The sequence below is a fragment of the Astyanax mexicanus genome, chromosome 22 (genome assembly GCF_023375975.1).
Source record: "Astyanax mexicanus isolate ESR-SI-001 chromosome 22, AstMex3_surface, whole genome shotgun sequence".
Taxonomy (NCBI): Eukaryota; Metazoa; Chordata; class Actinopteri; order Characiformes; family Acestrorhamphidae; genus Astyanax; species Astyanax mexicanus.
In genome coordinates this window covers 24,722,935-24,747,731 of record NC_064429.1, presented here as the reverse complement: position 1 = coordinate 24,747,731, position 24,797 = coordinate 24,722,935, and the positions used below count along the sequence as shown (strand labels likewise).

General features: G+C 38.4%; 1 protein-coding gene across 1 annotated transcript; it reads left to right on the top strand.

Annotated features, from left to right (window-relative positions):
* The first annotated feature begins 806 nt into the window (after window positions 1–806).
* On the top strand, window positions 807–23,979 carry thbs4a (thrombospondin 4a). Its single transcript, XM_022667579.2, has 21 exons — window positions 807–1,072; window positions 1,693–1,890; window positions 3,314–3,561; window positions 4,324–4,417; window positions 4,501–4,583; window positions 4,710–4,761; window positions 4,939–5,093; window positions 6,756–6,893; window positions 8,108–8,185; window positions 8,278–8,550; window positions 8,761–8,865; window positions 10,178–10,285; window positions 10,380–10,539; window positions 16,453–16,571; window positions 18,247–18,299; window positions 18,995–19,176; window positions 19,277–19,504; window positions 21,386–21,582; window positions 21,806–21,978; window positions 23,215–23,354; window positions 23,474–23,979. Exons 1-21 carry the CDS (start codon window positions 994–996, stop codon window positions 23,524–23,526), a joined length of 2,916 nt encoding a protein of 971 aa, XP_022523300.2. The 5' UTR covers window positions 807–993; the 3' UTR covers window positions 23,527–23,979.
* The last annotated feature ends 818 nt before the right edge of the window (window positions 23,980–24,797 follow it).

The window sequence follows — 24,797 nt, the reverse complement described above, 5'->3', positions numbered from 1 at the left end:
TTTCTCCCAATTTAGCTAGGCCAGTTAGTTAGCCCACCCACTCAGCTGATACTCAACAGTTACTCAGCTGTACATGCAGATGATGTTTAAGGTCTAAGAACTGATTTGTTCGAATGGTAAGTGGGTGGGCAAAAACATAAGGCAACGATTTGCATGGATCTTTTTATGTTAGTAGAATTACAAAAATAAGTTAGAACAACTTAAATTTGTAGATCCTTATTTTGACTTGATTAAGTTGTGTTTATTTAAAAAACTGAGTCATCTTAAGTTATGGGAGTTAATGAGGGGTGAAAAAAATAAGTTGACATAACTTTGTGTCTTAGTTATATTGTGTTCATTTATTTAAGTATATTTTAAGTGGCTTAGACAAGTTACATTTGCTAAAAAAAAAGAAAGTTAATTAAGTTCAACTTTTAAACTGTCAGTGTAAAAAAAGCAATACATTTTGACTCAGTGACACAGTTAAAATTATGTAGCAATCTAAAAATTAATAAAAAATGATATACTTGTTTTTCATTGGATGACATTATTTGTTTTTTTTTTACTTTTCATACTGTCCCAATGTTTTGGGGCAATATTAATAAAATCTCTCAATAAAACATTTGAATGAAAAACAATAAATATGAATATATGAGCCTTTTTTCCACCCAAAATATATCAATTTCAATTTCACACTTCTGCACATCTCACATTCTCATAGTAAAATGGTCCCATTATACTGGGACATGAGTCAGGAGCGTACTGGAGGAGGTCCTTGGTCACACCTTCCATGTCTAAAGTCATCTGAAAAGCATAAATCTCTCAGGCACCTATCTGGTTTTCATTCAGCAGCTGTGCAGCAGTCATCCAAGGGAAAAAGCAGGGCTGTTTTGGCTGCTACTGCTCTAAATCATATGCAGAGGCTGCAGACACGGAGACGTCTGCTGGACTGGGAAAGGGACCTGCTTTATCTGAAGTTGGAATTAAAATTTGGGGCACAGAAAGTCTGACAAAATGGTCATTCGGACACAGTGTCTGCTTATTTTACTGACATTTCTAAAACTTTTCTGTACTGTAGATGCCCAGGGAATTGGTAAGTATATAACTTTTATATTATTGTTAATTATGGGCTGAGAAAAGCTGTTTTTTATGTGATGCATTGCATATTTTATGGTTAAATATAGCAGATACAGTGCTCTGTAGTTTATTAATCATGCTGTAGATCTGCTGGCCTTCAGTTAAAGTAAGAAGTGCTGATTAATGCAGTGCTAGTTTACTGTGTCTGACAGGACTTCGACAGGATTTGCATTAGAATATATGGAATACTCTGGTAAAAGAGATATTTAAAAGTTCAGGCACACTGCAGAACTTCAGTTCCAATCAGTGTAAACTGCAGCAGGGATTTCTCCATCAGTGTGCTCTGGTGGCATTAGGTGTGATTTCAAGCACTCCATAAACTGGTATTTAGCCTTAAGCCCAAGCTGGAAATGGGCAGTGATAGTAGCCTTCAGGAGCAGGTCTACTGAAAGGAGCTCAGTAATGGAAAAAAGAAAGTTTTAGCTGGAAACACAACTTACTATAACTTGTAATATATCTGAATCTTGTCCATTTCTGAGCATAAACCGACCAAAATCTCATATGGTTGGATCTGTAGTTCCCTGGTTAAACATATTAAATATAATTAATCGGATTAATCTGATTACTCTTTTGCAGTCTATGATCTCCTGGTGTCTGCAGAATGTTTGCCCGATCTCCTGCAAGGTGGACTAAAGGCTAAGAATGTGAACGACGTTTTCATCCTGACCACCTTCCACCTCCAGAGCCAAGCTCCAACACGTGCTTTTCGCATTTACAACCCTACAGATAACAGCGATTATTTTGATTTCAATATGAACGGGAAAATCAACAAAGGTACTTTCACTTTGACTAAAGCTAGTAGCTATGAATCAACTTTTACAAGCTAAAGATGTACCCTGTTTATATAGGACTGTATTCTATTCAAAACATTTTTTTTTTTTTTTTACAAATTTTCTAATCCAATAATGGTAACAAAACACCTTTAAAAAGCATGTTTAAAAGCAAGTCCACTAATCTCTCACTTTTCTTTCAAGATTTATTTTAAATAAATGGTTGACTGCATGTTTAAAAATTTTATATTTATGTTATGATATTTACTCCTGTTAATGGCACTCATGCCTGTTACTGGAACTCACTCCTGTTACTGTCACTCATTCCTGTTTCTTTTTTGTTTTAAACAACAGTAATGAAAGTAAGAGGAATGTGTTTTAACATAGAATTAGCAAAAGCATGGAAAATAGCTAAATGGCGGCTTTGCTAATAGCATGAGGACATTGAGCAGATTCTAATGATTTTTCCAAAATTTGTATTTTAAAAATAAACAAAGAACATCTAAAAAAATATTTAGGTAACAGGAATGAGTGTTGAGATGGATCTTCTCAGTCATCATTACAATAAGATCAAATAACAGGAATGAGTGAAACCCAGGGACATAAAGTGTGTATTTTAACTTAATTATTAGGAATTTATTATGAAAAAAAAAAGCATAGATGGGATTTGAAGTCACACAACAATGCAAAAAAATGACATCTCTGAAGGATTTTAATAATTATATTTCATGGTAAAGTTTATAGTTAAAGAGTTGGGACAGGTAGCAAATGCTAAGTTTGCAGTGTTGCAAGTAGTTTTTATTAAGGATTTTAATTACATATTTTACATTTGCAATTAGGTCAATGTACAAGACACTATGCTTAATAATAAAATGTATTTTAAAGTTATTTTATGTGCACATTTATACATGTAATTTCCTAGGAACAGAATTGGCACCTATTCGGTGGAATGGTGCATGTATGTACATGCTGTGTTTGGCTGTAGTTGACCTTGACACTGACATTGTCGATTATATCAACTGATCATTGCAGCCATCCTGGTAACTGAGTGGGTAAGTAGCTTCAGCTAAAATGGTTAGAAAATTAGGTTAAAAAGATCTAAGTAAAAGAAAGTTTATATTAAAACAAATCAGAATATTAGGATCTGACGAGTTCCCCACTGCCACTCAGTGTATGTGTGTCTTTACAGTGTATTTAAGACTGATACATGTAAATGACCTTTGTTCTGATTGACTGGCTACTATGGCTAATTGAAATAGCAGTGCAGGTTAACTTTCCATACAGACACTGTACAGACTGGCAGCGTGAGCAACTTTAGACAATCGTTCTCAAGGGACTGAAGATAAAAATGTCTAGACATTCACAAAAACTCTCTCTCTGTTCTCTTTCTCTCTCTCTCTCTCTCTCTCTCTCTCTCTCTCTCTCAGTGACTCTGAGGTATCTGAAAAGCAATGGAAAGATGGGAACTGCCAGCTTCCTTAACGTGCCGCTGGCAGATGGCCATCCCCACAACGTCATGCTGCATTTCAGCGGGCTGACACACGGCACGCCCAGCATGGCCCTGTATGTGGACTGCAGGCTGGTGCAAATAGTGGAGGACTTACCGGCAGCCTTTAAGACGCTGCCTTCTGGCCCCAATAAAGTGGCACTAAAAATCATGCCCACTACAGCACAGGTACAGCACACGCCACACTGATTCATGTGTGACATGAATGACAAATGTGCCCTAGTAATGACTCTCATAGAAACTTATAAAAATGACAAAATATAATTTATTTTATTGCTCTGAATTGTTGAAGTGGCGTTCCATATTATTTTGTTTCTAAACTGAAAGCAGAAGCATTTCTGAGTGGAGAAGGGATAACATATTGTGTTTAATAGTGCCAGTGTGCTGAAACCACCATCCCTGCTAAACCTAATATTTTTTATTCTAAAACTGGGGTGTCTGGTCACTTTTCACAGGAGTTTTTCTGGCAACGTTACGCGTCTTTACTGCGTTATCAAACCAAGCTGAACTGCTTGAATGTTCGCACCAGGAGTGGCATAAAGTTATCCAAAAGCAGTGTGTAAAACTAGTGGAGGAGAATATGCCAAGATGCATGAAAACTGTGATATATATATGAACTTGTTTTCTTTGCATTATTTGAGGTCTAAAAGCTCTGTGTCTTTTTTATTATTTCAACCATTTCTCATTTTCTGCAAATAAATGCTTTACAATGTTTTTATTTGGAATTTGGGAGATATGTTGTCTGTAGTTTCTAGAATAAAACAACAATGTTCATTTAACTCAAACATATACCCATAAATAGAGATATCATATAAATCAGATTAACTGAAGTGGTCTGCTAACTTTTTGCAGAGCTCTATATGTCTCTATAGTATGTTTACTGTAACTGTGCTGCACATTTTTAAATAACCCTATTTATTTTTCCTTTAGGACATCGTGTCAGACCTTAAGCTGGTGCTGGGCGAGTCTGTAGAGAATGTGGCGGAGCTTCAGGACTGCACTCTTCAGCATGGTGAATCACTCGGTGAGAGTCTTTATTTGGTACCATTAGTTGCAGATGTGTTATTTTAGAGAGAGCTGCTCTTATTACAGGTCTAATCTGTATAGGACTGACATCAAAGCTGGAGGCGGGCCCCGTGCTTGAACTTGTAAGGATGGTGCAGGAGCTGAAGGAGAAGATGGACCAGCAGGTACCGTGCGATGATTCATATTTTTCCAGAGGGGATTGGTATATTCTGAGACTCTTATTACAGGGCTTCTTCTGCAGGTGGAGTGGAGAGATTTTCTAGGTCACTTTGTTCTTATGATCCTAACAGATCCGGGAAACCGCCAATATGAGGAAAATAATTATGGAGTGTGTTCCATGTGGTGAGGCTCCTTTGTGCTTTTCTTTGCTCGCATGTTTCTGCAAGAACCTGAAGTGAAAATATTTGCAATTAGCACGGACAGTGCACCTGCAGTCACTTAGGCCAGCATTATAAGCCATTGTAATGATGATGATGACTTCCTGAGACAGGCTAACTGAAGCATTCTGTGAATATTTAGATGGAGCGAAGGAAAAAACGGACACTGCAGCCAAGTGCGGGCCAGGAGTTTGCTTCCAGCAGAGCATGTGCATCGAGACGGAGCGAGGTTTCCAGTGTGCGCCATGTCCTGAGGGCTACACTGGAGATGGAGTTCACTGTGCTGATGTGAATGAGGTAATGTTTTTTATGTATCAAGCCAGAATACATAGGAACTTCATATCACATCCATAATCATTGCATAACACATTTACACACATATAAGAATCTAACACATTTCTAGTCTTTATGAATGGATTCTTTTGGTCTCGTGAAGATGATTAAGACCTTTAATGTAGCAGATGATATTATATTAACAGAATATAGTTAATATAGCTCAATATAGTCCAATCAATAGAATTGGAGAATGTCCATCAAAGGCCCTCATATTCTGTAAATACTTGCAAGTAAGATTTGTAGGATTTTAAAACACTGCACTGACTTTGGACTTGATATAACACATTGGATCAACACCAGCAGATGACATGTCTCTCCAAACCATCACTGATCATCAGTAAATTTAGCATTTAATTTGTAAATCAAGCGATCAGAGTCTGGAGGAAGAGTGGAGAGACTCACAGTCCAAACTGCTTGAGGTCTAGTGTGAAGTTTCCACCAATCAGTGATGGTTTGGAGAGACATGTCATCTGCTGGTGTTGATCTACTGTGTTATTTATATCAAGTCCAAAGTCAGTGTAGTGTTTTTCCACAAAATCTTACAGCACTTCATGCTTCCCTCTGCTGATTATATACTATTATAGAGATGCAGATTTCATTTTCCAGCAGGACTTGGCACACTGCTCACATTGCCGAAAGTACAAGTTGGTCTTGTATAATATTCTAATTTTCTGAGACACATTTTTGGGGTTTTCATTGTCTGTAAGCCGTAATCATCAACAATAAAATAAATAAACGCTTAGAATAGATCATTCTGTGTGTAATACATCTATATAATATGAGTTTCACATTTTGAACTGAATTAATGAAATTAAGTATCTTTTCAATGATATTGTATATTTTTTAAGATGCACCTGTATATTATTAACATATCACACAAAGTTAACAAGATAAAACATAAAATATATTAGGTTCATACTGTCTGCAATGAAATCAAAGCCAGGGTAAATGAAAGACACACTATTTGGCTAGTTGCATTTTCTATACAGGCCCAACGTTTTGTTATTTTGTTGATTTGAGACCAAAAGAAGCTAAAAAAAAAAACAGCCACAGTCAGGAGGAATTATTAAAACCTGAAAGCTATATGTTTATAATTCTTTAATACGCCCTGTATTTATTTAATTGTAGCCTTGTACACATCCAATACCTCTCTGTGCTTGTTATTATCCACAAATCTGTCAATTCTGTCCAATCCTATAGAGAGATGGGAGGAGGAGAATAAGTGCAATCATAACTCTCCAGATCTCTCTGAGGAGTGTAATGGCTGAATAACTGAAAGTGACCCTCCCAATAAACAAATTATTGTGTTTTTCCGTTACTCACTCCCTGCAGAATGCTATCACTCTCTGGACAGAGCGAGTGTCCTTTATTACTGCAGGATATTCAGAGCCGTTCAATAAAAGTCCTGTAAAAAACACTTCATCATGGCTTTATTTGCATTTCATTGAGGCTGTCAGTGTTTGTGTTCCGCTATTAGGATTTAACAGAGGTTTTATGAGGGATTGAGGTAATCAGTCTTTAGAAGAGCAGACTGCGGAGCATGCTTCTTTGGTAATGAAATAAATCTCTGCAGAGAATCATCTTGTCAGTGTTTTGTGATTTGTGTGGTTTGTGTTTCTGCAGTGTCAGTTTAACCCGTGCTTCCCCGGCGTGCGCTGCATGAACACCGCTCCAGGCTTCAGGTGCCAGAGCTGCCCCAGAGGCTATAGTGGGGCGGAGCTGCAGGGGGTGGGCCTCACTTTTGCCAAAACACACAAGCAGGTGAGATATACATGTTAGCCATGTGCTTGATAACACAATGGTTCATATACTTGCCAACATGGTACACATGGTATTTGAGGCTTCTGCTAGGGGCCATTGATACAGCAACAAGGAAAATCATGTAAATATGAGAAGCCTTTCTTGAAAGTTTTCCATAGCTTTGGAGGTGCCAGGTGCTTACACTGCCCCCTAGTGTTTTTACGTGTACTGCACCTCGCAAACACACACAACCAGTGCACAAAATGAACACAGGAAACATGAGGCAGTCATCATTAACAAAGCTGAAAATAAAGGCCAATTTATACTTATAGATCAAACCTACGCTCTGGCCTGTGCGTTGCTGTGCACCCTATGTTGTAGCCCACGCTGTAGCTCGACACACACCTTTGCCAATGTCCTTTTTAGGCGTTATATATTGTGATATTAAACAAGGCATTAAACAATTTCGACATGTGCACGTTTACAAGCGCGTGTTCAGCCATGTGGATAGAGGCCATGCGGTTACTTTCGTGTTTAACATCCTGTGATGTGACTATTTCGCATTCGCACACCGCATTGACGATGCTTAAACAATATATCATGCAGCCATGCTGGAAATATAACTACACATCGCATGAAGCAGACATCGGCAGCTGTGATTGCCCGCTGGACTTCTTTCTGCCCGCACATTCCTGCCTTCACGCAGCTGATTTGCGCACGCAGAAGTATAAACGTGCTTCGCTGCGTAGCCCACTCTCGCTGGATACGTGTAGGCTACAGTATAGGTTCGACACGAAGTATAAATTGGGAAACTTTGGGAAACAGAGAAACTATAATGCACCCCATTATGCAAAACTCGGCATGCAGTAATGTCGCCAAATAAATATATAACAATAAAAATATAATTACAGATCTGGGTTTTGCCACAAGGAGGCGCAATGTTGCAATGTCGCAACTTTTATGAGACCTGCTAGGACACCAGCTTCGACACTAAGCACTTTTCTTGCATTATCTCACATTTCAATTTCAATACAGATATTATGAACTACTTTGTTATTTATGCATTTTAATGTGATTAAAACTTAGTAGTTTCCACGTAGTAGACAGTACTGTTACACTGGCACTATCGCTAATGGACAGTTAAACACACTTGGAGGAGAACACTAACTGCTGGTTTGTACTGTATCAGTTGTGATTGATGTCAAACTGTTACCAACATCATTTCTGTGCATCAGGTGTGCAATGACATTGATGAATGCCAGGGTTTGGACAACGGAGGCTGCACTCCAAACTCCTACTGCCACAACACCGTGGTAAGATGTCCTTCTCGATCACTGCATGTTTTTTGGTCTGCCTACCTTCAGCATACAGTGTTAGTACTAGCAATGAGTGTGCTTTCTTTCAGGGCTCCTTCCGCTGTGGAGATTGTAAGCCTGGTTATACTGGAGACCAAATCAGAGGCTGCAGGTCGTCTGGAGATGGTTCTGGTTCTGATACTGGAACAGGGTCTGGCTCTGGCTCTGGCTCTGGCTCTGGCTCTGGCTCTGGTTCTGGCTCTGGCTCGGGTACTGCTATTTCTGCTGCTCTCTCCAGCAGACAGTGTGGGAACGGCCAGACGAACCCCTGCGATGTGAATGCAGAGTGTGTGGTAGAGAGAGATGGAAGCATCAGCTGTGTGGTGAGGTTTTGGTTTATCTTTAAAAGTCTAAATGTGCTATAAGGTAACGTAAACAAAATGTACCGGTACTATACTCATCTCAAGAACACTATTTTTGGGTGATTTATGGTTTCAAAAAAGGTCTTAGTGTATATACAGCCCTATTATAAACAGATTATAAACAGACTATATTTCCCCCATATAATATATTTGGTATTTCATCTTCTTTAGTGCAACATTGGCTGGGCAGGAAATGGCTATGTGTGTGGGAAGGACACAGACATTGATGCTCATCCTGACAGGACTCTTCAGTGCCAGGATGCAAACTGCAAAAAGGTGAACTGCTTGTGGTGTAACAGTTCATAAAAAAAAAAACTGTAATATGATTAATTGAATCTTGAAATCTTAAAATGTTCAGCATGTTAATAGCCCTAAAAGGAGATGAATAGCAATGCAATAAGATTATGTCTTTAATATTCTGTAATAATATGTGTAATTTGTGTGTAGATATTGTAATAAACAAACATAATTGTTAAAAAAAACGCAATATTTATGTCGATCTGTATATACAGCTCTGGAAAAAAATAAGAGACCACTGTAAACACTGTTTTCATGCATCTTGGCATGTTCTCCTCCACCAGTCTTACACACTGCTTTTGGATAACTTTATGCCACTCCTGGTGCAAAATTTCAAGTAGTTTAGCTTGGTTTGATGGCTTGTGATCATCCATCTTTATTATACTCCATAGATTTTCAAATTGGTAAAATCAAAGAAACTCATAATTTTATATGGTATCTTATTTTTTTCCATAGCTGTATATTCTACCATATGAAAACAGTAATGTGCCCTAGATTGCTGCAGAACTTGGCATACATTTTTCTTCTCTCTTTTCTCACCAAGAGGTGGTGTACCTCTTGGTGAGAGATTGTTGACTGCTAGACATGCTTCTACAAATTACCCATCATCTAGGCTTGTCTCTCATTCAGCCACCGTCATTTTTGCATTTTCGTTTGCGGTGATGTTGTGAACAAGAAACCAGGAATGCTACAAACTGGAACCTTATTGTCTTTAGCACTGAATGCAGGTTCTATTTAGGATCTGACGACGGTCTGGTTTGAGTATGGAGGCCTTGTGGTGAACGTTAAAATCCTGCATTTGCTGTGGAGCAACACGCTGCCACAACGGCTGGTGTGGAAGATCAGGGGGATATATTGTATAGAACAGTTGGTCACCTCTAGTAGGAAAAAAAGGAAACTCTAACAACTTAGTGATAATGTGCAGTACAAACTATTGGCCTCAAGTTTTGGCTCTCATGGTGGGGCTTACAAATTTCAGCATTTTTCAGCAGGATAATGCTCACCCACACACAGCAAGAATTCTCCAGGAATGTCTTTACCAGATTGCAGCACTTTCTTGAACTTGAATAGCCAATCAGGTATTTACAGAATCAGCTGGGCTGCCATCTTTGACAGCTACGAGTGTAGAGCAGGATCTACAAGCCCAGCAGCAACATCTGTGGGTAATTGTGATGCAGAAGCAATAAGGAACCATTGCTAAGAACCAGGCTATAGGCAATCCAATTAATTTCTTTAAAGAAATGAAAGTCATACAAGATTTCTAATGTAATAATGTGTATTCTACTTCCAGGACAACTGCATGTTCGTGCCTAATTCCGGTCAGGAAGACGCAGATAACGATGGGATTGGTGACACCTGTGATGAAGATGCAGACAGTGATGGTATCCTCAATGAGAAGGTACACACCAGGCATCGTCTTACCTTTCCACAGAAGCTCATTATGAGCTTGTTAAAATGATCTCCAATGATCTCCCTGTGTGATCGTTAAACAGGACAACTGCTGGTTGGTTAAGAATGTAGACCAGAAGAACAGTGACGGGGACCTTAATGGTGACGCATGCGACAACTGCATTAATGTGGACAACTCGGATCAACGGGACACGGATAATGACGGTTTGGGAGATGCTTGTGATGATGACATGGATGGTGACGGTAAGCCCAGATCAAAATTGTAATCCTAAATACTTGCAGTGATAGTTTGAGCAAAAAATGCAATTTACAGAAAGATCATACAGTAGGGTCTAAAGGTCTGAGACTAAACTGACATTCAAAATTAAGCACTATTTTTAGGGGAATATTCAACTTTAAATGTGCCACAGAATGCAATTTTTAAGTATTTAAATTGTTTTTTTGGTTCAGTTTTCAAGCCTACTACCAACCCTGTTGTTTTGCTCGAAATGAATGAAATGGTTTTCCTTTTCTGGTTGGTATTTTCTGCTTCTGTGCTCCCTCTACAGTCATGCAGTGTTATTTGTGCTTTGATCCACTCCTAAAAGTCACATTTTACACATGCATTTCTGGACAAGCTGGAAGAGCAGTCACTGATAGTGAAAGAAGCATGTGAACTGAGGTGGTAGACTAATATTACAGAATATTACACAAATAGGATTTAGGAAATACAGCATTACACAGTTGCAAACGTTGCCCTTTCTACTTTACTAGAACTACATAGTATCAAAGGTTGTAAAAATGGTAGGAACAATAAAGAAGTCAGTACAGCATCAACAGGGTGTACCAACCTTTATTTTAATAGAGAACTCAGGTGTGAAATGGACTTCTGTGAAATAGCCCTCCTCTGCTCTTTAGTATTTTGTGAACTTGCCCAAACAGGCTTTTAGACTGGGTGATATGGGGCAATGCTTGCGTCTGCAGATAAATCTCTTTTTTCCCTGTTATTCCGGCTCAGAGTAGCTCCACACTGCATTGGTAGAATCCGGATAGCTCTGAAATTTAAAAAGAGGCATTTAGAACTTTAAAATTTGCACAAGAAGTTTCTTAAAAGACACTGTTTACATCCTATAGCGTAGGTAAACCTCTATGGCTTAAATCGTCTTTAATTTAAGGCACAATAAGTCAACAGTTGCTGAAAGTATCTGGCTACTGTCAATATTAGAATGCAAAGAACCAACAACAAATTACATAAACATTGCTCAAAAAGTTTTATTATTCGTAAAACTATCCAATTTTTTTGTGCAAAGTGCACAAAATACTGGATCTCAGAAAGCTGTGGGAGAACAGAGGTGGGTTATTCCACAGGGGTAAGTACTTTTTATCATGCTTTAATGCGCCCAAAGTCCAATTCACACCAGAATTCTCCTTTAAGGTAGAAATACTACATATCGCAGTGTTAAACACCACACATCTGCTAACTAAACTCAAGTAAGGGGAAAGGGGAAAAACTTGTTAAATACTACTTTAAACCCAACCTAGATAATGCATTTGGATGACTCAGATACTAGGGCATGTCATCTGTTCAGAAATCCCAGTGTGATTTTACTGCAAGTGAAGCTTTTACAGTGAGCACAGAGATGTCAAAGATACATATTTCCACCTCCCTCATATTTTCCCTGTCACTGCCTCGCCTCCCTGCACATCCCAGGACATTTGTTTTCTCTCAGCTGCAGAAGCGGCGCGTCATGTTTTAAAATATCTTCTTCACTCTGCCTGTTTTTCATCCAGATTTAGGTCATTTTTTATGGGGAAAAACAGAAGCGACTGTGTGCCTGCGTTCTTCACAGTGCCAATTAGAAGCTCTTTTACAATGAGCTCCTTAATAGTCATTCAGTTGACAGCAGAGTACCTGGGGGTGGGGGTGCGGTGTTTTTTTTCAGGGGAGGTGGGCATTCTTACTATAAAGTTTCTTTGAAGCCCAGTGTCAGTTATGTACATCTAAAGGACAATTATGTGTTCCCGACTAAAAAGCATAAAAAGCACAAGCCCAGGCAGAGCTTGACATTTACAGTCTGTTCAGAGAGGCCGGCCTCCAGACGCTCGGCTCAGTTGACTCGATCTGCAGAGTCTGGTCTTGTCTCCCTGGGAGAAACCACATTTCCACTGGAACGTCCAGCCAGGAGTTGATGACCAGTGGAAAGTATTCGGCTGCAGCCGGACTGAAACACTGCCACCTTGTGACACAGGGACCAAAATAAACAACATGTGCAGATAAAAGGCAGTATTGTTATGCACACGCCAGGCATTTAACACGTCCGTGTGCTGTTTATGATTCCATTTGTTCCACTCTGTGACATTTCACAGAGTTTTACAGTTCCTGATAAATTTGGAGCAAATGTTGTTGTTGTTGTAGTGCATCTAAAAAAAAAAGAATATTATTGAAAGGTTACTTTATTTCAGTAATCCAGTTCAAATTGTGAAACTTATACATTATATAGATGTATTAAACACACAGAGTGATCTATTTTAAGTGTTTTATTTATTTTATTGTTGACGATTATGGCTTAAAGCAACGAAACCCCAAAAATCAGTGTCTTAGAAAATAAGAATATTATATAAGACCAATTTATACTTTTGGCAGGGTGGGCTGTATGCCAAGTTCTGCTGGAAAATGAAATCCACATCTCTATAAAAGTTGTCAGCTTGAAGGAAATATTCTGCACAGAAATACCTTTTCAATTTGAGGTATGGTACCTCGGGAAATGGATGTGGGAAAGTCCAGATAAATATTTGTTCGGGGGTTTTGATATCAGCATGTAAAAAAAAATGTTGTTGGTGTACTTCTGAACCTCCTCTAATAGGAATATATATTGTTCACTGGGTTGATCTAGTGAACGATATATATACACTACCGTTCAAAAGTTTGGGGTCACTCAAACAATTTTGTGTTTTCCATGAAAAGTCACACTTATTCACCACCATACGTTGTGAAATGAATAGAAAATAGAGTCAAGACATTGACAAGGTTAGAAATAATGATTTGTATTTGAAATAACATTGTTTTTACATCAAACTTTGCTTTCATCAAAGAATCCTCCATTTGCAGCAATTACAGCATTGCACACCTTTGGCATTCTAGCTGTTAATTTGTTGAGGTAAGCTGGAGAAATTGCACCCCACGCTTCTAGAAGCAGCTCCCACAAGTTGGATTGGTTGGATGGGCACTTCTGGCGTACCATACGGTCAAGCTGCTCCCACAACAGCTCAATGGGGTTCAGATCTGGTGACTGCGCTGGCCACTCCATTACCAATAGAATACCAGCTGCCTGCTTCTGCTGTAAATAGTTCTTGCAAAATTTGGAGGTGTGTTTAGGGTCACTGTCCTGTTGTAGGACGAAATTGGCTCCGATCAGGCGCTGTCCACTGGTTATGGCATGGCGTTGCAAAATGGAGTGATAGCCTTCCTTATTCAGAAATCCTTTTACCCTGTACAAATCTCCCACCTTACCAGCACCAAAGCAACCCCAGACCATCACATTACCTCCACCATGCTTAACAGATGGCGTCAGGCATTCTTCCAGCATCTTTTCATTTGTTCTGCGTCTCACAAACGTTCTTCTTTGTGATCCAAACACCTCAAACTTGGATTCATCCGTCCACAACACTTTTTTCCAGTCTTCCTCTGTCCAATGTCTGTGTTCTTTTGCCCATCTTAATCTTTTTCTTTTATTAGCCAGTCTCAGATATGGCTTTTTCTTTGCCACTCTGCCCTGAAGCCCAAAATCCCGCAGCCGCCTCTTCACTGTAGATGTTGACACTGGTGTTTTGCGGGTACTATTTAATGAAGATGCCAGTTGGGGACCTGTGAGGCGTCTGTTTCTCAAACTAGAGACTCTAATGTACTTATCTTCTTGCTTAGTTGTGCAACGTGGCCTCCCACTTCTTTTTCTACTCTGGTTAGAGCCTGTTTGTGCTGTCCTCTGAAGGGAGTAGTACACACCGTTGTAGGAAATCTTCAATTTCTTAGCAATTTCTCACATGGAATAGCCTTCATTTCTAAGAACAAGAATAGACTGTCGAGTTTCAGATGAAAGTTCTCTTTTTCTGGCTATTTTGAGCGTTTAATTGACCCCACAAATGTGATGCTCCAGAAACTCAATCTGCTCAAAGGAAGGTCAGTTTTGTAGCTTCTGTAATGAGCTAGACTGTTTTCAGGTGTGTGAACATGATTGCACAAGGGTTTTCTAATCATCAATTAGCCTTCTGAGCCAATGAGCAAACACATTGTACCATTAGAACACTGGAGTGATAGTTGCTGGAAATGGGCCTCTATACACCTATGTAGATATTGCACCAAAACCAGACATTTGCAGCTAGAATAGTCATTTACCACATTAGCAATGTGCAGAGTGTATTTGTTTAAAGTTAGGACTAGTTTAAAGTTATCTTCATTCTTTCAAAAATAAGGACGTTTCAATGTGACCCCAAACTTTTGAACGGTAGTGTATATTATGGAAAAAAATCACCTTTTCACTCCGTTTACAAATGAAAAGATTTGTTAAGACATGGCCAAAATGGGTAACTTATGTAAAACCCTTACGACCACATTTCATGGAAATACCCAGTGAATTAGAAATGGTTGTTTATATATTTGTTTTCCCAGGCTCGGCTCTAATACTATTGTAAAACTGTCAGGCATGTGACACCCCCCCCCCCCCTTTTGTTTTGTTATTTGTTAGTTTTTTCTTCTTTTTTTTCTCTTTTTTGATGTTGTTTTTGTGTTTTAAGTGACAATATAAATGTTTTCTTAAAATGTATGAAAATGTTCTAAGTGACACAATTTGGATGATGTATATATGCTGAGATATGATTGTCTCTTTAAATAAAGAATAAAAAAAAGTTTTCAGCAGAGGGAAGCATGAAGTATGCACCTATAGAAGTAGTGTGTAAACCACGTGTAAGGCAACATGCCAGACATCTCAGCATAGAGTTGTAGAGGTTCCTAATAGTGTCCAGTAATAATCCATTTTACCATGCAGTTGGAATATTCTCACATAGTTGGTATATTCTCACACTTTCACAGAATCCTGCTGATTTTGTATTAAGATTTTCTGTTTCTTCAAACTCTTGAGGCGACAGCAGTATGTGGATGGGCATTGTCTTGTTAAAATAGTGCAACGTTTTAGAGTATCTATTCAGTAAAGGTAGGACCATTGGTTGCAGAACCTCATCAAAAAAGCTTTGATGAAGACCAAAGGTGATCCGGCTTCAGACAAAATTGCACCCCACACCATGACACCATTGCAGTGTTCCTTAGTGTGAATGGACATCATTGTTAGAACAGTTGCTTGTTGCTTGGTTACTTTTTAACAGTGTAATCATGACTGGTGACTTTATCTGGGGTAAGCAGGGCCTGCAGTTCTTCATACAGTATGTGCTTATGTGTTTTTTTTTGTGAGTTTCTGGATGAGACAGCACTGACAGAATTTTGGTAGACTGGTCACTTCTGGGAAATATAGCAGTTGATCCAAGTTTTCTCCGTTTAGAGATAATGGCTCTTACTGTGAGTCATTCACTGTGAGTTAAACTCACTGTGAGTTTAAAAGCTTCAAGAAACTGCATTGTAACCTTTTCCATATGGATATATTTGAAAAACATTTTTTTAAATAATTATATTTTTTGGCATAGTGTGCTGTAACTAGAAAAAACTAAACTTTTTTTTCTGCAGAGCTGAATGATGAAGCTACAGTCTGAGTAACTGGTCCATCCTTAGTTGAAATGCTTATAAATAAGGTCGAGCCACGTGATTTTACTAACAAAAAATGCTTATGCATCTATATAATGACAAATAATCAAATAACTGACATCATTGTTTTTATTTAAAGAAATGATTGGCAACTGTGTAGAAAATCATGATTTGATTCTTACAGCACTGTGTTTGTCATAATGTGCTTTTATATTTAAAATTGTATATATACTGTATATTGATATCTTTAAGAAGGCTAAGCATAGTTTGTTGATTTTTGATGATGTTTTACTTTGTGGTGTAGTTTAAAAACTCTGGTTCCAATTTAATGGTGAAATAAAATATCTGTAATTTGCTTTAGAGATCTGCAGTAATTATATCTCAGTTCCCATATTCGTATTGATGATTCATTTTATGTGACTCTGCAGGTCTGAAGAATATTCTCGATAATTGCCAGAGAGTTCCCAACACTGACCAGCTGGACAAAGATAACGATGGTGTGGGCGATGCTTGTGACAGCTGCCCTGAAGTGCCCAATCCCAACCAGGTACAACACTTTACATTAAATTACATTACATTACATTACATTAAATTTGGCAGACACTTTTGTCCAAAGCGACTTACAATAGTGAAGTACAAAAGTAATAGAAATTAAGGTAAAAACATCTTTAGATAGGGCCTAAAGGAGGTCAAAGGGAAATAAGGGGATAGAGGAGTGAAGGAGGGGAAGAAGGAAATGAGGTTAGAAGTAGTTAGTGTGTTAGAGGTGTTAAGAGAGTAAGTGCTCTTTGAAGAGCTCTGTCTTCAGGAGTTTATTAAAGATAGTGAGAGATTCTCCTGATCTGGTAGTAGAAGGTAGTTAGTTAGAGGTGTTAGGAGAGTAAGTACTCTTTGAAGAGCTCTGTCTTCAGGAGTTTATTAAAGATAGCGAGAGATTCTCCTGATCTGGTAGTAGAAGGTAGTTAGTTAGAGGTGTTAGGAGAGTAAGTGCTCTTTGAAGAGCTCTGTTCTCAGGAGTTTATTAAAGATAGCGAGAGATTCTCCTGATCTGGTAGTAGAAGGTAGTTAGTTAGAGGTGTTAGGAGAGTAAGTGCTCTTTGAAGAGCTCTGTCTTCAGGAGTTTATTAAAGATAGTGAGAGATTCTCCTGATCTGGTAGTAGAAGGTAGTTTGTTCCACCATTGGGGAACTCTGTATGAGAACAGCCTGGATTGCTTTGTGTGAGTGTGTGGTAAAGTGAGGCAACGTTCATTGGAGGAGCGCAGCGGGAGGTAGCGTAAGCCTTCAGGAGTGATCAGTGCAGGTAGGAAGGAGCTGTTTTCTCATCACCTTGTAGGCGATTGTAAGACCTTTGAATTTGATACGAGCATCAAATGGTAGCCAATGGAGCTCAATGAGCAGCGTGGTGACATGAGCCCGTTCTGGTTGGTTGAAGACCAGACGTGCTGCTGCGTTCTGAATCATCTGTAGTGGTTTTACTACACAGGCCGGGAGGCCAGTTAGTATGGCATTGCATGAGTGGATGTGTGAGATGACGACTGCTTGTACCAGGAGTTGGGTGGCCTGTTGCGTCAGAAATGGTACAATTTTTCTGATGCAAAGCGCAAAGCGGCAGGATCGAGCAACTGATGCCACATGGGAAAACTAATATTTTGGACAATGATTTAAACACTTTATTAACAGATATGTAATCATGTATTGTTGTATGAAAACATAGGATGCCCAATAAAAACCTTGGTCTTTTAACATTTACTGTATCATAGTTTGCAAGCTGTCCACTATAAACTATTTTTTTTATCCTGGTCCCATCAGTGACCCTGCCTGATATGAGGGCCAACATGGAACTCATGGACAAAACTTTCTCGTTCTAAAGTAGGCTAAACATACAGGCATGACCTATGTATGTTATCTGTCAGGTGCTAGAGGAAAATGTGAGGAAAAGGATGTGGACCATGCAACATGACGATGACCTAAAAAGTTTTGCAAGTCGCAGCTCACTTAACAAACCACAAACCTTCCTACTGTTCTAGGAAATCCCTTAATGAATGGCACAAAAAAGAAATAAACAGTCATGTTGATGTTAGACACTGGTGGATGGTTACAAAAACAACAAATTTAGCTTATTAGGCCAGTTATTAATGTTTTGGGTATTCTACATTATTTAATTTTTTTTACATGTATATGTTGTATTAAAACATTCATAATTTTTGCTTGATCTTACAGTCTGATGTTGACAATGACCTTGTAGGAGACACATGTGATACGAACATAGACAGGTAAAAGTATTCATTATTAATATATATATATATATATATATATATATATATATATATATATATATATATATAAAAATATATATAGCTCTGGAACAAAAATAAGAGACCACTGAAAAATGATGAGTTTCTTTGCTTTTACCATATTGAAAATCTCTGGAATACAATCAAGAGGAAGATGGATGATCACAAGCCATCAAACCAAGATGAACTGCTTGAAATTTTGCACCAGGAGTGGCATAAAAGTATCCAAAAGCAGTGTGTAAGACTGGTGGAGGAGAACATGCCAAGATGCATGAAAACTGTGATTAAAAAACAGGACTATTCCAAATACTTAAATACTTTACATTTTGTGAACATAAACCTGTTTTTTTTTGCATTATTTGAGGTCTAAAAGCTCTGCATCTTTTTTGTTATTTCAGCCATTTCTCATTTTCTGCAAATAAATGCTCTAATTGACAATATTTTTTTTTAATTTGGGAGAAATGTTGTCCGCAGTTTATAGGTAAAATTTTACTCAAACATATATCTATAAATAGCAAAATCAGAGAAATTCATAAAAAAAAAACTAAAGTGGTCTCTTAATTTTTTTTTCAGGAGCTGTATAGTATATTATCTATATATTATATGTAGAAATTTTGGTTTTTCATGACCATACCAATTTACTCATTATCCCCAACACTATATCTGGTTTGCAGTGATGGAGATGGACACCAGAATACAAAAGACAACTGCCCCACTATCATCAACAGCTCACAGCTGGATACAGATAAGGACGGGCTCGGGGACGAGTGTGACGATGACGACGATAACGATGGAATCCTAGATGAACAAGACAACTGCAGACTAGTGCCCAATAAAGACCAGGCAGACGAAAACAGTACGTTCATTATCCATCATGTCTCCATTTACAGTTTTAGTGTCCTGTTTTCTTTCACATCCTGGTCTTTAAACTATATATTTGGCACACTTTTCTTTAGATGATGGAGTGGGTGATGCCTGCACTGGAGATTTCGACCTGGATCATGTGATCGACAGGATTGACACCTGCCCTGAGAACGCAGAGGTAACTCTGACAGACTTCAGAGCTTATCAGACTGTAGTGCTGGACCCGGAGGGGGAGGCTCAGATTGACCCCAACTGGGTCGTCCTCAATCAGGGCATGGAGATCATTCAGACCATGAACAGCGACCCGGGACTGGCAGTGGGTAAGTCTGCACGGCTTTAAAAAAATGACACCTTCAAATATTTGAGTTCTATCAGTTTATAAACATAAATTTGAGTAAAATTATAAACATAAATAAAAATTAAGAAAAATATGAATTTGATTCAAGACACGATATAAACCATAGCACATTTTAGCATAATTATAATGGATTTATTGTAATAATGTATCAATCTACAACAGTGATCACTGTCCACCTCCTAAACATCTACCTTTTTGTCTTGGATTGACTTCCATTTCAAAATTAACCTTTCTCAGCTCACCCAAGCTAACCAAGGATACAAAAAGACAATCATTATTTAGATGTGTGGAACATTAAAAGGATATTTCACTGATTTTCAAAAAAATCCACATTATTAAGTGTGACTTTCTGTGAAAAAGTACATTGTAGTCCGATGTACCAGTTCAGGAGCCAGGTTTACAAAACCTTTCCTAAGTAAAACGTACAAAAGACCCACAAAATATTCTAAAAGTAAAAAAGAATATTCTTAAATTCATATGTATATGTATATATATAATTTTTAATGAACAACACCAGATGATCTAGTTAAATCAGTGCAGTAAAGCTGATAATTGTTGGCGGGGTGCAGTGGATAACACCACTACCACACCATGTAAGAGTTTCTCCTTCCAAACTCATTTACATTTACATGCTTACAAAAGTCATGGGATAGCAGAATTTAAATTGTTCATGAAGTGATTGGCTTGGAAATACACACACATCTCTTAAAGTTGTGAGGTGTTATCTTGTGAGTGAGGTTGAACACTGGGCAGAATGCACATGGCAAAGTCACATGAATTATTCATGTGTCTGCGACTGTCACGGGTGACCCAGGCAGGGAGACGAGGAGGCGGACACAAGTGCAGGTAGGGTGAAATCAATAAATAATAATTTAATAAATAAATATAAATACACCAGGAAAGAGAAACAAGTAAACACTTAAACATAAAACAGGGAGATATATACAAGGATCAAGGGAGTGAACTAAATAAATTAAACTAGATAAACAAATAACCAAAAACCAAAACAAACGAGAGAAACCAGAGAACATCAACTAAACCAACAAGAGATAATAAATAGCAAAATAAACTGGGAGTAAATAAACAAAGAAACAAACAAGGGACTGAATAAATACAATACTAAACAAGGCAGGGAAAACTAACAAGAGGCTAAACTAGACAGGGAAAAACTAAACTAGACAAGAATAAATAAACTAAGCAGGGAACTAAAGGGAACAAGAAACAAGAAGATGTAAACAAGGAACTAGGGCTAGGGCTAAGGCTTGAAATAACAAAGAGACACGGAGAGACAAACAACGGGGGTTAGTGCAAAGACCGACGGAGACAAAGTGGTAGACGAGGGCTATTTAACAAACAGGAAACACACTAGAATTGGAAACACCTGGGGCAGGGGTGGAGCTACAAATGAGAAACACATGGAAAAGTACTGAGACAGAACACAGGGGCACAGGTCACGTGGGACACACACAGAGACATGAGACAGGGCATGACAGCGACATTACCTTTTCGGAATGATGTGGGGAAAGAGCACCATCTACCCACCCAGAGAGAACAAGGCCAATTGTGCTCTCTCAGGGCTCCGGCAGCTGATGACAAGCTGCATGAACAGGATTCGAACCAGCGATATCCCGATCATTGTGGCAGCGCTTAGCCTGCTGAACTGCTTGGAGCTGAAGTTGTGCAGGGATTTAACATTAATTGAGCTTACAGTGTCTATTATTTATTTTTTTATTAATGTTTCCCATTCCCATCACTGTAACTGTGATTAATTCAATTCTAAATCTATAATATTTTTTTACAGTGGCATTTTTACATTTTACTGATTGCTTTAATCTCTTCCCAGGTTATACAGCCTTCAGCGGGGTCGACTTTGAAGGTACCTTCCATGTGAACACGGTGACTGACGATGACTACGCCGGCTTCATCTTCGGCTACCAGGACTCGTCCAGCTTCTACGTGGTGATGTGGAAGCAGACGGAGCAGACCTACTGGCAGGCCGTGCCCTTCAGAGCCGTGGCCGAGCCTGGCATTCAACTCAAGGTTCCAATATTTATCTTTTGAGGCTCAGCAGGATCTGTGATTATCATTAGGCTGCTGTTCAGGTCTCAGCGGAGGCGTTTTTAGAGCTTCAGGATTGGCCTGTGTGCTGCAGCATGTGTAGAAATGTTTAGAGTAATGTGTTTGCGGCCGCAGCTGTGATTAATCTGGCCTGTAAATAAGAGCTACAGCAGTCCGCTCATCATCTCTCTCTTCTAAACTGAAGGCTGTAAAGTCCAAGACCGGGCCGGGGGAGTTCCTGAGGAATTCTCTGTGGCACACTGGGGACACCAAGGAGCAGGTGCGTCTGCTGTGGAAAGACCCTCGGAACGTGGGCTGGAAGGACAAGGTCTCGTACCGCTGGAACCTGCAGCACCGGCCACAAGTGGGATACATCAGGTCAGATGTCTTAACCTTTGAGTCTGCATATTAGGCTACGTTCACATCACAAGCCTCATTGCTCAAATCCGATGTTTTGCTTAGATTGGATTTGAGGGAATGGATCTTGAGAGTTCACAATCACAAATGTAAGTGAGCTGTATCTGTGTGTAATGAAAAAGAATCTGTCCCTGAAACAACTCACGTGCTCACATTGATACCTGTATAAACCTCGCCTTCTTCACCACCAACAAAAAAAAAGTCATATTTGAGAAACGGATGACGCATAGCTTTATAAAGGGAAATGGATGAGTTAGCAGCTCGTATGTGGAGCATCTTTAGCTGGAGTGGAGAGTAAACAGCTGGTCTGAAGTACATGCTCAGGTCGAGGAGGTGAAAAAAGGCCAGGCGGTTTGCTTTTGCTGTTTTTACAGCTATAGCTGCACAGCTGCACCAGGAGATGTGTAGGTACGAGAGAGAAGCATGTAATGCATGCATAAAATCAAAAAGGCGCATATATGAAAGTGGCTCAAATCTGATTTAAAAAAATCAGATTTGACACATTTACACAGCCATGTAAAAAAAATCAGATCTTAGCCACATCAAGCAAAAAAATCTGATTGGAGTCACTTTAGCCTGGTAATGTAAACGTAGTCTTAGTTCCACTGAATTATTTATAACACTAAGTGAATCACCCATTAATAACCCATTAGTAACAGATTCATTAATAAGGAATCCAGAATCAGATACTGAATCATTTATCATTGTTACAAATTCATTTGTAGCAATAACAAAATCAGTAGTGATATTCACTAATAGTGAATATGGAATCAGTTCAAATACACTGAATCAAATACACTTTATAATAAATACTGAATCATTTAGAGTAGAAACTTAATTATTAATACTGAACACAGTATAAGTAAAAATAGATACTGAATTATTTGTAATAGAAGCTGAAGAACTTACAGTAGTTACAGACTAATTTATAAGAATAACAGAATCATTAAAAGTGGATACAAAAAATCTGTTAAAATAGATTCTGAATCATTTATACTACATACAGACTCAATACGGGCAGTAACTGAATCATAATGGAAGCAAAAGATCAGTTCAAATGAACACTGAAACATTTATACTAGAATAAATGTGTTGTGCCTTAAAGTTCCTTGAATTCAACACACTTTTAGATGACAGATATTTTTAAAATATAAAAAAATAAAGTTACTGTAATGTTTTTTGTCTTTTGTTTTGAAGGGTTCGTTTCTATGAAGGCACCAGCCTCGTTGCAGACTCTGGAGTGGTGATTGACACCAGTATGAGGGGAGGCCGCCTGGGGGTCTTCTGCTTCTCACAGGAAAACATCATCTGGTCCAATCTGAGATATCGCTGTAACGGTGAGAGAACGACTCTCTGAACATTCCGACAGCTCTCAGCCGATTCCAGCTTCCTGCTGGAGAGTTTTCTGGAAAATTCTAACACATTTCTCTCTTCTGTGCATGTGTTCCTTTAACAGACACAATCCCAGAAGACTACGAGGAGTACAGAGCCCAGCACCTCTCCAGCTAAGAGGACAGAACTGCACAGTAACTTTAAGAGGCACTCCAAACACACGTTCTAGCACGGCTAATAATGAGAGAAAGCTAGTCTGCTGATGTTGCTTATTGTAAATGATTTGTGTAACGTTTCCTTCACTGTTGGCCATGTTAGCATTTTTTTGGCCAAGCATTAAGCAGCTTTAAGCAGCCTGCAAGAAAGTAAGTGTTTTGAGTTTTGTTGAATGTCTAAGGCAGAATTTTGCTCAGTTGAGCAGATGCTTTGCTCTTCTTCTAAATATTGCAAAACTTTATCCATTTCATGCACAACACCATAAGCACACCTGCTCTCTCTTTTAAAATATGTAAGGAAAGTGACTGAATATGACTTTGTGGATCAGGGAGCTGCAAAAAAAAAAAAGAGAAATATCTGGAGTTGTATGTTAAAGAAAAAGTATGTAAAGGGGTCTTTGAAAAATAAATGAAAATACAGTTCTGGAAAAAAAAAATAAAAGACCACTTTAGTTTCTGAATCAGTTTATCTGATTTTGTTATTTATAGGTATATGTTTGAGTAAAATGAACATTTCTACATATTCTATAAACTACAGACAACATTTCTCCCAAATTCACTTAGAGCAAAGTCATTGGCTGAAATAAAAAGATGCAGAGCTTTTAGACCTCAAATAATGCAAAGAAAACACGTTTATATTATAGAGTTTTAAAATAAAAAAAATCTATATTTGGTGGAATAACCCTGGTTTTTAATCACAGTTTTCATGCGTCTTGGCATGTTCTCCTCCACCAGTCTTACTCACTGCTTTTGTATAACTTTATGCAACTCCTGGTGCAAGAATTCAAGCAGTTCAGCTTAGTTTGATGTCTTGTGATCATCCATCTCCCTCTTAATTATATTCCAGAGGTTTTCAATTTGGTAAAATCAAAGAACTTAATCATTTTAAATGGTCTCTTATTTTTTTCCAGAGCTGTATATCTGCTGCTTTAGGTTTGCCCCAAAGCTAAGAAAAAATAATGTAACGAATTTTAGAGCATTTGAGCATTTCACTACTAATGCCACTTCAGTAAATCAGTACACTCTTCTCTTCAGATTTTGAATCATAAAATTGAATTTTAGAGTAATTTTAAGCCACTACAGTCACACTACATAATCTACAGTGAAAATGAACGCTCATCACACTATAAAACATCAGCTCTGTACAGAATATGCTTACTGGAGTAGAACAGCAGACACTCAAATTTGAAGGCCAAACTAATCAAAATCAGATTATCCATTTAAATTTGGAAA

Excerpts from the sequence above, each read along its gene's own strand:
- thbs4a (XM_022667579.2), top strand. The coding sequence starts at position 994 with ATGGTCATTCGGACACAGTGTCTGCTTATTTTACTGACATTTCTAAAA. Across the intron at positions 3,562-4,323 it reads TCATGCCCACTACAGCACAG|GACATCGTGTCAGACCTTAA; the intron begins GTACAGCACACG and ends TTTTTCCTTTAG. Across the intron at positions 18,300-18,994 it reads TGTGATACGAACATAGACAG|TGATGGAGATGGACACCAGA; the intron begins GTAAAAGTATTC and ends TCTGGTTTGCAG.